The 17204-nt window shown below is 42.3% G+C and overlaps 1 protein-coding gene across 1 annotated transcript in view; it reads right to left on the minus strand.

Moving 5' to 3' along the window:
• Positions 1-1303: 1303 nt before the first annotated feature.
• Positions 1304-17204, minus strand: part of maml2 (mastermind like transcriptional coactivator 2) — a 32823-nt gene continuing 16922 nt past the window's right edge. Inside the window, exons 2-5 of the mRNA XM_069669144.1 lie at positions 7629-8843; positions 2996-3160; positions 2782-2890; positions 1304-2693 (exon numbers count right to left, since the gene is read on the minus strand). Of these exons, the coding sequence (XP_069525245.1) occupies positions 1867-2693; positions 2782-2890; positions 2996-3160; positions 7629-8843 (2316 nt within the window). The 3' untranslated portion in view covers positions 1304-1866. The remainder of the gene's footprint in view (positions 2694-2781; positions 2891-2995; positions 3161-7628; positions 8844-17204) is intronic.

Consider the following 17204-nt stretch of genomic DNA (forward strand, 5'->3'; position numbering starts at 1 on the left):
GACTTGCCTACTTTAGTTGTAGAAGTCGGTTGTTTTTGAACTCTTGTAATCTTGCTTTATTTACTGTACGTTGTTATAAAAAATAACAATTAACAATCTAAGTTTTATAAATTGTCCTTGACTTAATAAGATATAATCACACAAGATGAGAGGTGGTAATTCTAGTACCGTAATAAGCCTTTCTAACCTTTAACACTACTACCAGCGAGAACAGTGTTTATGCCCTAAGGGTTGGCCTCTCTCTTTGCTGTTTGTTTTGGCATAATACCATATCTGGACTAGGATATCCTTGTTAACTAACGCCTAGGTAAAGCATTAGCAAGGCTAACTTAAATAGAGTACAAAAAAAAGAAGTAGAGCGTTCATGCCCTCTAGCGGTCGTAGTGAGAAACTGCAAATGTATTTTAGAAGCTTCGAGGTAAACAGGCAGAAGGCAGAAACAATAGCATACTTCATCGGAAGGATACTCACTCAAAAACGTACTTTCCCCACTCTTTTTTGGTCGTAACCAATCTTCATGCAGTGAAGGCAAACCCAATGAATAGACGCTTTGGTTAGAGACATAGCCGTAATCAGACCCAATTCAAAACATCTGTTAACTGCTGCACCAAGATCACATACAGACTACAGACTGGAGAACTGATACAATTTATAACAGAGGAAATATTCTAAAGTCACTTAAAAGTAAAGAAAGAAATGGCATGAACATAAGGAAAGCATATGTATATATATATAAACAATTTCAATTGAAACAGTAAAAGCCTTTATGCAAAACATTTCTCTCTAACCTCAGTTTTACCAACGATCCCCATGACCGTGTGTTGACAGTTTGATGCCCTGAAATCTGAGGAGTAAGTGTATATTAAGACTGAGTTGCAATAATGGAATAATAAAGATATTTTCTACCTCATTGATCTTTTATATCCACTTATTCTTTGTTAAGGGGAGGGGCACATACAATACTGTGTCACAAATGACATTGAAACAAATAAAATACATTCTTTTATGATATCTGATGAGGCCAAACTGTGCTGTTAGTGAGCCACACATCATTTACAAATCTAAAGACATATTTTATTGCAATTCTTTGAGGTCATTGCAGATCGTAGTATAGTATAGTATAGTAGCATTCTACTGTTAAAAGTGGAAATGTATGACATTTCGTTTTACATGAAAACTGCAGAAACATACCTGTTAATGTTCACGAGTTCTGTCTTTGCTTTTGGATATATTAAAGAAGACAGACACAAAACAACACTTTTATATATTCATTTATTCAAATCAATTTGATTAATTACATGTTTTATAATGTCTCATTACTATCCCAATAATTATTAAATATTACATGAAAAAAAACTAAGGGTTACATTATTGAAATTGCATCAGAAACTACCACAGATGAAAAAGCTTGAACAATAATTAAGAAAACTTTTGTTGTGGCAAGATTCTCTGAGTGAATGGTAGAAAAAACTTCTGAAGGTAAATACCATATCATGCTAAATAGTGGATGCAGATTTAAAAACTTAACTTGGAATATCAAGATGAACTTGAAAGCAACACAGCAATGTTTTCTTTTCACAGTGTGAATTGTGTATTTCATCCTAAAAGACAGCACTACAGCATGAGTATGACAACAGAGCACAGAAACAGTGACTGCAAAGAAAAGCAGTTTCTCTGCCAATATACCAAGACTCAGATATGCAGAGTACTCAGGACAACACAAATCATTTTCACAGTAAATACAATACAAAACAAGACAGTATACTAGGATAACAAATAATATGAGTTTATAAAATTCCTTTTTTTAACATTATTTAAAAATGTCCCCCGTTACATCTTCACATCCAGGACCTCCGTGACAAAACTTCACGAGTGACTTCCCAAAATCTCATCCAAATTTATATCTTTTATCCAATCATCGTTCCCAGAGCCGGACTTAAGCAGAGAGTCTATAAAGTCTGAGTCCGTGTTGATCCCTGGAACTGTGTTGTCTCCCTCAGGGAGGAAGTCAAAGGTCACACGGTTGGCCCGGTTGTTCTGGAAGCTGCTGGAGCTGGGACTGGCCTCTGCAAAGGTTCCTGCTGGTACCCTCTGCTCAGGAGAGGCCTGGTTTAGGTTTCCCACTGCCGACGGGGATCCCATCAGTGGCTGGCCCTGTCTCGGCCCCGTGTCTCTTAACGGAGGATTCAGAGGGAGCATCCCGATATCTGGTGCTACCTGGTTGGGAGGTCCGATGTGCCTCTGTTGGTACTGATGGTTCTGCATGTCCAGCTGAGACTGTAGAGATTTAGGAAGCCTCCTAACACCGAGTCCAGGTATCACTTGCTTGTTGTCTGAGCCCCAGCCCATGTTGACATTTTTCATCAAGCCTCCGAGACCCTGTCCCGGTGCCCCTGATGGATTCAGCTCGGCTGCCATCCTCGGATGTTGAACACCCGCTACACTGTTCATCCCAAAAGAATTTCCACGTGCGTTTGGCCCCAGAAACCGAGCTTTATTCTGATTTAGTCCAATTCGATTCTGATTGTTATGCTGCTGGAACTGGCCGATACAAGAACCCGGATGACAGTCGGCCCCGATGCCGAATCTGCGATCTGATGGTGAAGGACTCATCTTTGAACCAGGGAGGTGACACGACAGGGACTGAAGGTCGTTCTCGGGGCCACTACTCGAAGACTGGGAGGAGTTTTGACCTACAGAGACATCAAGATAAAACATATTTAAATTATGTTCATCTGTCAGCATTTAAAAGATTTCATACTCATGAGAACTGCGCAGTACCTGTGAACATGCTCCCTTGCTGAACTCCCACCATACTTCGTGTCTGCTTATAATCCGGCGGAGGTCTCGTGAGATGACGACTGAACTGATCGTGTGTACTATCTTTGTCCTGAAACAAAAGACAAAGCTGTGAAAACTGATCTTACGAATAATTAATTTGACCAACGTCATACATTATCTTAGTGCTCATTATTTGGTGAAAGACGTAGCTTACCGAGTTGTTAATGGTGAGCTGCTGCTGATTAAGCTGTCTCTGCATGGCCTGAGTTTTGGGGGGGCCTTTCTGCTGGTTGTTTGGGGCTGGGGGCCGTGGCTGCGACTGGGCTGACATGACTCCCAAGTTTCCATTGGTGGGCAGCCTTGGACCAGGAGGAACACCCTTAAAAGAAGAGGCATATTATAGTTTTACATGATATAATATTTTATTTTCTGCCTTTATCAATACGTGTCTGGAGATTGGAGCGCCCCTAAAGCTGTTGTAGAAACACAAGAAACTAAAACGATGCAATAATATGATTTGACCACTAGAGGGCAAAACTCTACAAGACATTAAAGATGTGTTTCAAAGATGCTATTCAACCTCCAGAATGTGGTCAAGGCTACTCCCTCTGCAGATGAAAAAGGGAGACTTGGAGGAGGCTTTTTTTGGAAGGGGGAGTGCGATCCCTCCTCAAGGCTCGCTTCTCCCTTGATAATTGTGTCTAAAGAGAGTGGAAAGAATCCCTGAGACAGCAGGAAATGTGTGCCAATGGGGAGTAGAGCGCCAGCACCATGACTACCTCTATTTAATAAGCTCTCCTTTACTGATCACTGTGTTGTGTTTGGCAAGGAGGCTTTCCATCCACCAGAAACCCATTTGGCTCGTGACACTATCACACTGATTAAAATGTAGTCGCAGCACTCAAATGAGAGAGAGAGATATCCAAACTAGCTTTTTGTTTGAAGTCTCATCCTGAATGTATTCTTTTGAAGATAAGCTTTAACCACCCTGGGTGTTGAAGACGTATAATGTCCTCGTAATGCATATTTCTGCGCTTTTTTAGGCGGCTGAGCGGACCGTCCGAGCGCTCCAAGTAAACCTGTCTCTCTCGTGTGGACACAAGGACACTCATTATGCTCAAGCTATAACCAAGTGTGACCATTTGTCATGAAGGAGGTTAATGTGCACAAAATCAAAGTCAACATGTGCTGTGTATACAATGTCAGTCATTCTGTTGACTCAAACTGTTTCCCAGGGTGAAATGGATTAGAAATCCAACAGTGCGTTTAGCAGAAGCTATTACTTAGAGGACAGATTCTCTGCACAAGATGAATCTCCACAGGGTGGTGACTGTGGTCCCAGAGAGAAAAAAAGAGGGAAGTACGTGTGTGTTCATCTGTGTGTGTGTGTGTGTGTGCGTGAATGTTAATGAATGGGGCTGAAATTTGGAGAACTAACGAGACCGGATCAGAGAATGAGGGAAGTTGAAACTCATCAGGAGTCACAAGCTATTTCGTGAGCTAATATTCGCCTTCTCTGCCTGAGTACAACCCACACAGCAAACCAAGCATGGCAATGAGGTTACACAGCGACTAAAACATCAAAACACTGGTTTCTCCTGTTACTCTAGAAGGCAGAGTTACTGGCTTTGATTCGCTGTATTTAGTTATCGAGACTGTGAGAAATGGTGACCATCACAGGCCTTTTCCCTGCAGAAGTACACAGGAGAGCACTTATTCTATCTTTGTTGTAAGCAAAACCCAATGAGGGGTGTTTTAGAAAGCACAACTGAGTAATCCTCTCTGTCATCCTGATGTGTCATAAAGCTGTTTTCCATGTTTTTTCCCTCCTCTCATTCTTCACAAGCTTGTTGTTAATGAATACCACATGTGGCTAAGGCCTCAGAGAAGGAGCGGAGTGATTTAGTCTCCCATCCTGCGGCAGTGCAGGCAGCTGACAGTGATCCAGGCCCAGCCTTGCCGGCTCTCACACTGCACTTCCTCCAGTCTGGACTCATGACGCTGTCCCTGGGGAGCGCCTCGGCATCTGGACTTGGCTGCAGCTCCCTTTCCCAGGAAACAAGCACTCCCTTCACAGCACTGCCGGAGTGACCCGGTAGGCTCAACCCCCCCCGGCCCCGCTCGTATCCGCACTGAGGGATGTAGTGCCACAAGATCATCAACTAAACCTTAGAGTCATTTTTTACTGCATACAGACCCTTATCTTAAGTCACAGTTGTAATAAGGGTTTCTTGATTTTCAGTAAAGAGAGCACTCTGCGGTGCAGAAAGCAAAGTACAAGCTCTGGTGTAGTATTCAAAAGGAAATCTGTAAAAGCTGAAGCTGCTCTCTGGGATGATGAAATTGCAGCCAAATGTCTATCCTCACTTGATCTAACAGTGTTTTCTTATGCGGAGCAGACGTGTAAGTCACTCGCGGTGCGGCTGTCGCCAAATGTTGTAAATATTCCTCTGAATGTACATTTTTAGATGTGTTTAAAAATACAAACCTACATAGGAGTTATGTACATAAAGATAAAACTCTCTCCTAACCTCGACTTGAACAGAATCATTAGATGCTTACAGGTATAACTAAATAGCTACCGGAGGAAACCAGTATCCTTTCCACCGTAACAAAATAAGGAATACATTTTATGTCAGACATAACACAGACCTGTGCACGTTTTGAATACACCTGGACCGTCTTTCTTTTTGTAATTAATGCTGTTATGGAACCCAAAAATGAATTCTTCTCTTCCTTTGGCTTAAAAACACACCACAGCTTCTTCTGATGTGACTAGAAACACTAAATTGTGACCTTGAAGTAGCCTTGCCCAGCACCACCACCACCGCACTAACTCAGGTTTCATAATGCATTAGTGTCCTCTCAGCGTGCTGCCACAGAATGTATTCATACTTAAAGCTACTGAGGTTTTTTTTTTTTGCGTGACCTCATGTTGAGAGTTACAAATTGATGTATTTTAATTTTGACATATTTGACTCAGCAACCGATTATTAAAGTGTACAGAGCTTCAAAGCTCGCAGCTCCGGCTGTTGTGACTGTTTTTAAAAGGTCTTGGGCTTCACTCAGTGGGAGGAAGTCCTCTGCTCGTTGCTAGTGTTACACAGGGGATCAGGGCACTCTTTCAGGACCTTTATTTCTCTGCCATTACTAATTCAATTCACTGTGGGAAGAGACTCTGCTCGTTTTTTCCCCCTCTCTGTGAGCTGTCCCTTCCTCATTAGCTAGACTTTTAACCCTGTCCGTGCTGAATTACGAAAGAGAGACAACATTATCTACCTACTTCTCTCCTTTTTTAAAATAATACGGCACTTTTGTCTTCACTTTGTTGTGATTTTAATGCATTCATATTTTATTTGTTACATACTAAACACAATGTCCTTGGGAGAGCTGTCTCACCAAACCGCTACCCCTCATGAACTGCAGAACAGACTCGTGTCCTCAGCGTTTTAATGACCCGAGGTGACTGAGCTTCTACTTTCATTAGCCGCAAGCTTTGCAAACGTTGTTGTTTTTATTAATCTATCATAATCCATTTAGGGCGTATTCATTATTTGATTTCCAGCTCTTTTCATTTTCTTCTTTCTGACAACAAAATACTTTAAATCGTGCTTCTGGTTTATGTATTAAAAATGCTATATTAAGATAAAACCACAGAAATATAATTATGTGTTATCACTACGGCTAACTCGCAGTAAAAACAAAAAGAATGCTTGTTGGCTTTCAAAGAGACATGAAGCAGGTTTTAAGACAAACAACAAACATGCACAGCCATACGTGCAGTGTAAATTACCCTCTAGTGGCAGAACTGGTTCTGTTTTACCCATGCGTGATGATGTATTTGCCATCCTACCTTGTTTACTTCCAAGTCTGTGTAACTCCCTCCCTCTCTGCCTCCTCCCTCCCACCCTCTCAGAGTCACTCGAGCACTTCCCTTGATCTGTAGACGTTACGAGAGCTCTCTTGTGTGGCTCGCATTATCATTTCACACAAAGACAGCTACAGATACTGTTAGTGCAAAAAAATGAAAGAGGGGACGGTCTAAATCTCCCCAATCATAACAAATCAGTGATTCAACCTCCGGCACCAGGCTAAGCAGATTACTGTCATTTTCCACCACTTGTCCCTTGTAGCTAACAACCTCCAATTAGCAAATCCCGCTGTGCATATCTGTGCCCTGACAGGGAGCCACCATGACAAGCAGAGAAATTAGAAGTCCTGCATGTTAATCTACCATGCTCTGGCAATCTGTGTCATCGTCAAAACACTTTCAGGGGAAATACATATTCAAGGGAGTCACAGCAGCAAAGGCACCGACAGCAGCCAGAACAATGACTATAAAGTCCTAAAACAAACAGCGGAGCATTGTTGCTGCTTCAGACAGCAGGTTGGCTGCTGCAAGCACACTGAGGAAACACACTGATGAAGGAGACTACAGAGAGCAAGTGACTGTTGTTTATCATGTTACTATACCTTCAGCAGGGGATGCTATTGTTTACTGTGTCTATATGCTGCAATGAAATACAGAAGCCGTTCAAAGTCATGGCACTAGTGGGACCGTAAAGATAACACACATCTCATAAGTTCATTGCACTAGCTGTGTTGTAATATCACATATTATGATAATATACTGCAGGTGCAAACCTTGTAAGTCCAATGTACTATAACTATAACTTTAGTGATTTTATTACTTATAGTTTGGTTGGATTTCATGCTGCTTGAGTCTTGACCGTGTAGAAAACAAAGCCTTTGGCAAGAGGTTAAAATTACTCAGTTATCAAGCTGTCATTAACATTATGGGATACAAGGTTTTCACTGTGTGGAGTAATTTTGGACGGAGCTCTTACCTGTCTCTGTTGTGACAGTTTGAAAGGTATCCCAGCGGGAGCGGGCTTGGGTTGCAGACAGAGAGCCCCCGATGTGGAGATCTGCTGGTTCTGGAAGTGGAGCGCTGAATGTGGCGGATTAAGGCCGGTTGATGGCGGCTGTTGCGGCTGCTGCTGGGCCGCAGTCTTGTTCACTGAGCTTGCCATGATAGGCATCGGCTGGCTGGCGGAATGGGGGGCTTTGGGACTGAAGTGCAACGTGGGCTTGGTGCTGAGAACCTTCATGTCCAAATGATGGGAGCCATTGTGGCCATTTGACTTGAAGAGGCAGTTGATGCCTTTCCCCTGGGAGCCAATCCTCTGCTGGCTGAGCGGGGCAGGGCTGGAGACCTTGTCCTGGGGGAAGGCGCTGGTGGAGGAGTGGGTGGTCATAGCAGGAGCCCAGCTGGTCAATCCTGCAGGTGGTGTTTGGTGGTGGTGATGGAGCAGAGAGCTTGGCTGCTGCTGGTTTGCTGCCATCTGCTTCAGCTGCTCTGCGTGTGATATTTCCGGCCAGCAGGGCATTGCTCTGGGGTGTCCTGCCTGAGTGTTAGCTTTCTGCGACGTGGTTGTGGAAGAGGTGCTGGTCATAGTGAAAGAAGGTCCTGCTGAGGCTGGTCGGAGCTGAGGAGAGCCACAATGAACCTGGCCAAAATCCGGGGAGTGCTCCATCTTTATCGGCTTCTCCATTGGGGAACACAGGCTGGCAGCTGCTCCTGCTGAGCTCGGTCGACCCAGATCTAAACCGAATGTATCATCCTGCTTCAGAATCTTCTCGAACTCCAAGTCATTCAGCGTTGGCACTGTCTTTGTCAGCTCATCAAAAAGATCCTGAAGCTCAGGATCAATTTGACCGCCACCTTCGTCTTTGAAATCAAAAATCATTTCTGCGTTTGACTGACAGGAAGACAGGACCTCAGTGGGCTCTTTTTTCATTTCTTTCAGGGTCATGTTGAATATATCAGAACCCACTCCATGGGGCATCATGTAATTCTTCCTCTGCATACCCATAGCTGAGGACCCTTGCAGAGAATGGGACTGGGACAAGTTGTGGTGGCAGGGCCCGTGTCCCAGAGCACCAGCATCCACACGGACCCGCTTAAAGTCTGATGCAGAGAAACCACAGGAGACTCCATTGTGCTTTTGTGCGTGTCCAGGTGCATGCCCCTCGATCTTCCTTCGCAAAGATCCTTGGAGCTGAAAGACACAACAGAAAATAATTTAAAATACTGAGAAAAGAGAGAAAACATTCCAACCTTCACCTTCATGTCCATTATTAATCATTTACCGGAAAGTGTTTTTCAAAATAGGCCTCAGTGTTAAAGGAGTATGAATTAGAATAAAAGACTAATGCTTAAGAAAACATTTGAATAACATGACTTCCACAAACGCTGTCTTTCGAGCCAATTTAAATGAAAGTGATAGGTCTGAGTGTGGGTGCTTTAAATTCTACATTCAGCTCAAAGTACAGCCATGTAAATTAATCCAATTTCATATTTTGCTTGAGGGCATGTAGACGCTGTACACTTAACCAACTTGTGAGTTTTATAAAGATTAATTTAATTAATAGACAGAGGATAACTTTTGGTTTTTCAAACTGCGATGACGTTAAAAATGCTCCAATGAAACGATTCAGTCACCTTCATGCAGATACATTCAGATGACACAAACAAAGCTTACACATATATTTTATACAAGATTTATGAAAAAGCCGTGGTGGCAATAAAAAAGGTTTTTATATTACATAGTTTCAGTGCAGTGGATGGGCTGAGAAGATAGCTAAGGATCTGATACAGCTGACAGACTGCAGAGAGAAGAATAGGGTCTTTGTTTCCCTCATTTGCATACATTATATTTTCTTCCATTGTGCTTCGTTAGATAGCTTCTCCTTTGTGGCTGAGATTCTGCTTAACATGCTGGTGCAGAGATCCAACTTCCTTTTGTCCTACCCCATCTCTTTATTTAAGGTAATAAGCATATGACTCACAACTCTAACCACTCAGTAACACTCCATAAAACTGAGGCAATAAAAAACCCGGAGAAAATGTGCTTGTTATCACAGCAAAAAACACTAGATTATTTATATTTTCAGGAACAGTCTTTTCTTTTTACACGAGCCTGCGCGTCATTTACAACAATTCACTGAGAAAGAAATTGTCCATGCAGCAGGCACACTGCTGTACACACATAAAAATGAGTGAGTATCTGACCATCTTTTAATGTGGGGCCTGTATGGAAACAAAATGGCTCTGATTGTACACCAGCCCAGGCGCAGGAGAGGAGTATCAGTGTGTTGCATATTTCACTGTGGGAACAAATTTGAGTCATTTCCACCTGCTGGCACACATTAGATTAAGATGATTCATCGCCTGAGGCTTTGGAGTGAATCCTGCAGTTCACCACATTTCTACTCTGTTCGTGTCAGTATTACTTCTACTAATGGTCTTAAAAATTGCGCAGCGATTCGTCCTCACATTATGATCATGGCACAAATATCTCTGTGACTCACCAAGCCTCCTTTATCAAAGCTCATATATTTGTTTCAGCATATTGAACAGAGGTGGATGGAGGATGTTGGTCATGTTAATAGTGAAGAAAGAGAGAATCAATGACTTTTAGAGGATCATATGGCTTTGCATTTAGCTTAGTAAGTAGCAACTGTTATGCATGATTTAAAAGGTTGCAAGGGCATATTGATTTTCAAGTAACCAAGTAACCATTTGGTTTATTTTAGTGCAGAAGAATATTCAAGTGGAAAACTTGAAACTTCCTTGAGCTCCATGACAACGGCCAGCGTGACGGCAGAAGAAAAAGCCATTCAGCCAAAGAAAAAGGAGAGCCGAGGTTTTTTTGTATTTAAATACAAAGACTACAAATCTCTAATGTCATATCTTCTCTCAGTCTCTGTTTGTAACCAAATTATTACATGATCAAACTTTAACAAACAAACGAAAGGTGACAAATACTTAATAGTAAGTACTTCCTGACTCAAGGTTTTGAGTAAACAAATACTGACATGAGTACAAAAAAATGGGGGCAAGAATCGAAGTACGAATACTTTTATCGACAATTAACTATGAGGTGGGCAGTAAACCTCATTGCAAGAGTCTGAACAAAGACAAGAGAGAAATTGAAGACGTCAGATGATGTCATGGCACTCTGTCTGAAAGAAGCCAAGGCACTACGGAGACACATAAATTCAAGCTTGGAAATGCTCTGTAAGTTCATCTACTGTGTGTCTCATTCACCGGCTCCCTTTGCCATCTTCACTAAGACACAGACTATTAAACACCGGGCCTCTCCGCAGACTACTGGACATCTGTTTTTCTCTAAATGCAGATGAAACAAGCCTTCTAGTGTGTGCACACTGTCTCTTCCACCACAGAGCTCTTTCTGGAGAAGACAGACAGAAGTGCTCCTCATGGTTCAAGGCACTGTCTGAGAAAACACATCATGAATAATGGAAAGGACAGTGGATGTGTTGCAAAAAGCCATTGTGACACAGGGTTGCCTCACTACTGCCTCTTTGCCGATAAAAGATGGACTCTTGTTGAGCACAGCTCTTTGCTCAGAATTAAAAGCTAATGCTGCTCAAGCTGAGATTTTGTGAGCACTGTCCTGTGTGCATCCTGATACAACCTAAACTGAAATTTAAAAAAAGACTAATTTCCAAGCTCAAAGCTTATTCCTTTCCAACAAATAAAGGACTATCCTGTTAACTCAACACTCAGTACTGAGAAGCAGTGGCCTCTACGCTGGCCTGAAATCCTCATGACAGATCTCCAAGTGATCTGAAAATAGATTTTTTGATTAACATTTAATGAGCTTAGAAGCTCTGAATCACTTTGAAAGTGACTCCTGCTGCATGAGCGTCTCAAACATATGCATTATATACCGATCATCTTAGAGATGAAAGCGTCGCAGTTTAAATCCGTTTTCTGTGTTTGCAAAATGTTTTTCAGCCACTGTCAACATCTGGTTTAGAAATCAGAACAACTTCATTTAAGAATTTTATAATATAAAACCAAGGCTAAAAAATATGTTGCTTTGCCAGAAGTTAAATCTCTCATCTAAACTTGACAACTTCAATAAACAGAGAAGAACACAATTTACAGATTTCGTCCCTGGTGTAACTTTTTGTGTCATCCATCCATCCTCGGTACAAAATGATTCTAAGAATCAAGAAATATTAATGGATTAAGTGTCAACATAAAATGTTCAATGCTGCTTATTGATGCCCTTTGTGGCAGTGAGGAACCTGACCTTGGCCAAGTCAACAGAGGCTATCTGTTCCTGGGAGCTAGAGGGCTGGTAGCTCGTGTGTCAAGCCGAGCTGTGTGGTGATGCTGAGCACTGTGGATGGGGCTCCGGGTGAGCCATCACAGGGACGCAACACCAGGCCTCCTGGTACCATCTGTCAGTCCAGTGGCACAGCCCTCAGAGCCATGCATGCTTAAAGAGTATAGGTTTGAGAGTGTTCGAAGGTTTTTCTGTTTGAGTCTGAGCATGTGCATGTGGCTCAACAAAAGATTGAGCTCACCAGCCTTTAATCTATTCACCAGAGCCCTGAACATGTTGCAATCCGCTCCTGCGAGCGTAAGAAACCCTCCTCTCGGCATTTGACATGGAAAAAACAGTCCTAAATAAAGGAATAAATAAGACTATTGTGTTCCTAGGGAGACATAATATTTATGTGGCTCTGCAGGTTGCATACTGTTGCAAAAGGGGATTTCAGCTCATTTATTGCCAGATAAGAAACAAGAGCCTAAAGACCAGTGCCAATGATCAGCTGTCACACAACATTCAGCTATCTGCCTGCTGAATGCTGAGAAAGTGTGGAGTGCTCAGTTTAATTATAGGGTTTCTACTAGCTGTCTACAGCTGTAAGCTGTGACACTATATCCAGAGAAATTGAATAAAACATCTAGTTTAACTTGAAATTTTTAATCATTAAAAGGATTGTTAGGAAGCTGGGTGAGACTGCTGGATTCAGTTTGTACATTCACACGGCAATTTAAAGTTTCAGTCAAATCAGGGATGTGGATTCTGCTTCGTCTTTACTCAGAACTGTTCTCTTTCTTTGTATCCCTTTTTGTTACTAAGTAATGTCTTGTCAGCACATTTCTGTCACACCAAGCTGTGCACAATCTGTCTGATACTAGGAAACAATAAAAAGTTTCCAGGATAACCATGATCAGATGCTATCAAACCTCACATCGATTTAATCTAAAGAAGTGTGCATTTCCCCGTAAGAATAAAGAAAACAATCAAACATTTAGGGGTGCCCTGAGGCAGCAACAAGCCATGTAACTGCTCAAACATTTAAAAAATATGCCCCATCAGCATATATTGTGCAGATGAAAGTCCAGCAGGAAATATTTAACTAGATATCTAGTGAAGCAATTTAGATGAAATATTAGATATTCGCCTCTTAGAAATCTTGGCAGCTACTTCTGGAATTTAATCAAAACAATTCTCAGTGCGTTTCGGCGGATGAATTAGTGACTGACAAAATGATAACATTGGTTGGCTTGATTCTTTTTTAAATACAGTGAATCATAAAATCTGGGTTATTTATTTTTTTCAAAATGAAACACTTGGAATAAAAGTCATCATGCTCCCTTAACAAAAGCAACATATTTAATGTGTTTCTGCAGGGCATGTGCCATAAGGTTGCACAGGGATGTGAGCATAGGTTCATGGTGTGCTTTCCCTAATCAGGCTGGCGCGTGTTGGGACGAAGCAGCACACTGCAGAGGTGGGCTACTTTTGGCTCATCAGCACTTTGCATCCCCACACTTCCTGACACAGTTGTATTAGATTGAGGCTGCCCTCCAGAGAGCAGGCAGGAGAGAAGGATGAGCAGCAGCAGCGGCAGCAGGAAAAAAGAGAGAAGCAGCTTTGTGGCAGCCTCTGGGAAATGGAAAGAGATGATAAGAGCTCCTTTGAAGAGAAATCATCCATTATGTTTACTGAGGGCAGTTTTTTAACAGTTACTGTAGCTCAGCTCCAACATTCCATGGAGAAACTTGCTATTTTAATAAAAGGCAGCTTGCGCACAAAAAAATCCTGTTAGAGACACTTCCCGTTCAAAACTCAGCTCTGCGTTATCCAAGAGGCAGCATTCCAATCAGTCCTTGCTTTGGCCTGCCCTTTGTTCTGAGTCAAGCACTTGAGTTTAATGTGGTATCCCCGAGGCTATAGAAGGCCGGGGGAAGCAGCTCTGAAAATATGCATTGACCCGAGAAGAAAATATGTTGGGCCGCTTAAAAAAGGGCACAAGCAATGCTAATATCTCTGCAGTCACTGGTCATTGCAAACCATTGCAGTGATGTTCTGACCTGAGGGTAAGTTGACAAGATAGTTACAGCTACTCTTGGATGGTTTAAATCACGACTGAAGCAGAATTTTGTCCAAATCTAACCCTAACCTGGCCAGGTTGCTTGAATGAATCATATTGAGTTAATTGATTATATTCTCTGGTCAGGTACGATGACAGAGTTCAGGAGCTGGGGTTCCTGGCCCCTCAGCTTCCAAGGATGGTTAGGATGATAGCAGTGAAGTGATCCTGGGAAAAAATATGGGATGTGTGACTGTTTGTTGGAGGGGGTAGGCACATTCTGACAAGGCATCAGAGCAGCACCAGCTAGGCCACGCCACTGCAGACATACCATAGGTCACCAACATTGCAGTGACAAGCCGTCACATCACATCACCCATGGCCGTGTGGCTCACAGAGCTCCTGACACTGCTGTCGCCTCTCATCTACATGTCATTCTTAACCACAGAGACATTTACTGAGGAGGACTCAGGGCTCCCCGGACTCAGGAGCAACCCTGTGCAGCACGCATCTCTGTAGCTTCCAGATTAAAAGGGATCCCTTTAATAAATGAAAGAACGGGATATGTTGACATTCCCTGTGTGCACTGAGCAAACTGAAAAATCATTTCCAGGTTTAAAAGCTACATCTTGATCTCACACTGATCGACACAGCATCATTTGTTCCTATGAAAGACAACTGCCACTTCTGTCGTCACTTAGTAAAGAGGATAGACGAGAAAACTTCCAACCATTTAACAAGCCCAGAGCTAGTCACAGATACCCTTACAGTTCTCGCCTGCCAACTGCGTATAGGCTAAGCTGCTAGGGCAGCGCAAAGTGTTTAATTTAGTGGTAACGCAGACTTAAATCCTCATTGGTCTAACACCATATGCGCTGGAAACACCCTCTATCGGCCCTTGCTATTTAAATCCACATCTAAAGATCTGCATGCCGTGCACCACATAAGTGTAAAGACGTGATGTATTTAACATGATAACATGTTTCTTAAAATTGGTATATGTGCACTGTGTCTGCCTCAGAGCAATGAGAGAGAGAGAGGAGTTAAGAAACAGTTTTCAGGCTGGGAACCTTCTTTAGGGTGTGGGAAGGTTAACATAAATCAGAACATTAAAGGAGTCTTAACAGCAAAGGCTTAAGAATAATAAATTATCAGTCCCTGCAGACACCAGAGGTCACTGTGAGCATGAAAAAATCAAAGAAAAATGGTTAGTTAGCAATAAATGTTGAGATTATTTTTTATTACATTAGAGAAGGTAAATCAGGTTAATAACAGTACAAAAATGTCTGTCCTTCAGGCGCTAGTCTATCGCGTTACACACAAAAAAAAATCAGGTGCAGAGGTGAACTATTGTGAAAGTGAGGCCACATGAGGTAGAAGAGCTTCTGTGGTAACAAATCCCATGTTAAACAGGTCCAAAGCTCTCCTAGAATGTTTGTACCCTTAAAAGGCCATTGCCATACAAACACAAGTACCTTTCTCCCAGCAACCGTCAAACACAAGGTCTGCCTCCGGTCATGCCACAGGAAAAGGCCCATAAGCAGGGAACAAGTTCCCTTCCTGTTTTCAAAGACGATTCCTATGGCACGCAGAGCCGTTTCCTGCTCGCTAGGCTCATTTCACCATCTCAAACATCTGGCTGCTCTTCAGCATGCAGCTGCAGCACGGTGAGAGCCAACAGTGCCACTGCTGAGTTAAGCAACACAGTCCTGAGCCTTTCCAGTCAGATCTCTGGCCTCTAGAAAGAAAACCATCAACTTTGACGAGCTAACGCGAGGTATCTCACTAGTGTGCACTCTTAATAAGATCCAGTAAATGTTGGTAAGATAATCTGTAACTTTACCATACTTAGTTTTTTATATCTCTCTATTTGGATAATAAATTCCTCGGTGGTCATTTACAGCAGTTCCAAATCAGGAAACAATGTTTGTCAATATATGATGTGATTGCAGCAAAGTGCTCTTAAGCTGCATCGCTGTGGCGATTTCCCAGTGAAACAAGGATCCATTTTATATCCCGTGGGAAACCTGGGCTGAGTGGTTAATGCTGTGCTAATGCTGCTTCACTCAGCTAGGTCTTGATAAGCCTCATGCTTTTAGAGGGGGGAAACACATTTAGTGTTTTAAACCGCTTCAATAGAGAAAGCCTGGAAAAATCCACTGGTTGAAAAGCGTAAACTTGTTGAGTTTTGTCATCTCTCTCAGCTTTCACTTGAGTTACACACACATGCATTAGGACAGGCAAGCAGTCACAATAATCTGCACTCGTGCTCAGAAACAATCCTCCGCTGGTTCGATTTGAAAAGCGACTGCTGCAGCTAGAAAGTAAGACGAAAAAATAAATGAGTGGGAAGCTTTGTTTGACTCCCACTACTATCAGTTCTGACATTCCAAATAAGGCCTGTGCAGACCGGCGCTGGCAGAGACGGACACAGAAAACACTGCAGAGCTCTCACAGGCTCCAACCAAGGAAAAAGTGTGTATGGTGGGGGGAGCATTAGGGAATCATGGTGCAGAAAATATGTGACCTCTAAAAACTTATCATCAGCCTGACATTTCCCAGAAGGACAAAAACAAAACATCACATGATGTTGATATATCTAAGAGATCATTTATTCCATAAAATACATAGTTCATTTCAAACTGTTGTCCTATCTAAGACATATCTGAGGCCTTAAAACACTTGTGTCAGGATGTTGTGACTGATGAAAAGCCTTTGGATCAATTTGACAGCCACTAAGTAAGTAGTAAAGTAAGACCTGCATCAGATAACCTTGCACACTGCTAGCTCTGACTGTTGGAAATAACTGCCTGAATTCAAAGTGAATTCCATTCAATCGTAAAACGTACTGCTGCTTAACTGCTTAGTTTAATTATTTGTACAAACCCAGACAAATCTCATTATTTTAACAGAACAAAATAACCACACAACTATGCAGCTCTCTTGAGCTTTTTAACCCTTATTCGTCTAATTGTTTTGTTTATAGCACATTTACTGATTGGCTCTGTTTCAACGCTCTCATCAACCCAACATCCACCTGCAGGCAGAGTTTTTCAACTATCTCTGATAAACCTGCTGTTCACTCACTCCCAGTAACAATATAAGACCGACAAAGACTGGGACTAGCTGATGAAGAAAGTCAAACATAGTGCTGCTCAAGAGGAAAATAATTTTTGCTTGGAGGAGGAGACCAAAGTAGAGCTACAAAGAGACTGTTG

Source organism: Semicossyphus pulcher, unplaced genomic scaffold (assembly GCF_022749685.1).
Source record: "Semicossyphus pulcher isolate SPU_LCO1_2020_fin unplaced genomic scaffold, fSemPul1.0.p SCAF_19, whole genome shotgun sequence".
Lineage (NCBI taxonomy): Eukaryota > Metazoa > Chordata > Actinopteri > Labriformes > Labridae > Semicossyphus > Semicossyphus pulcher.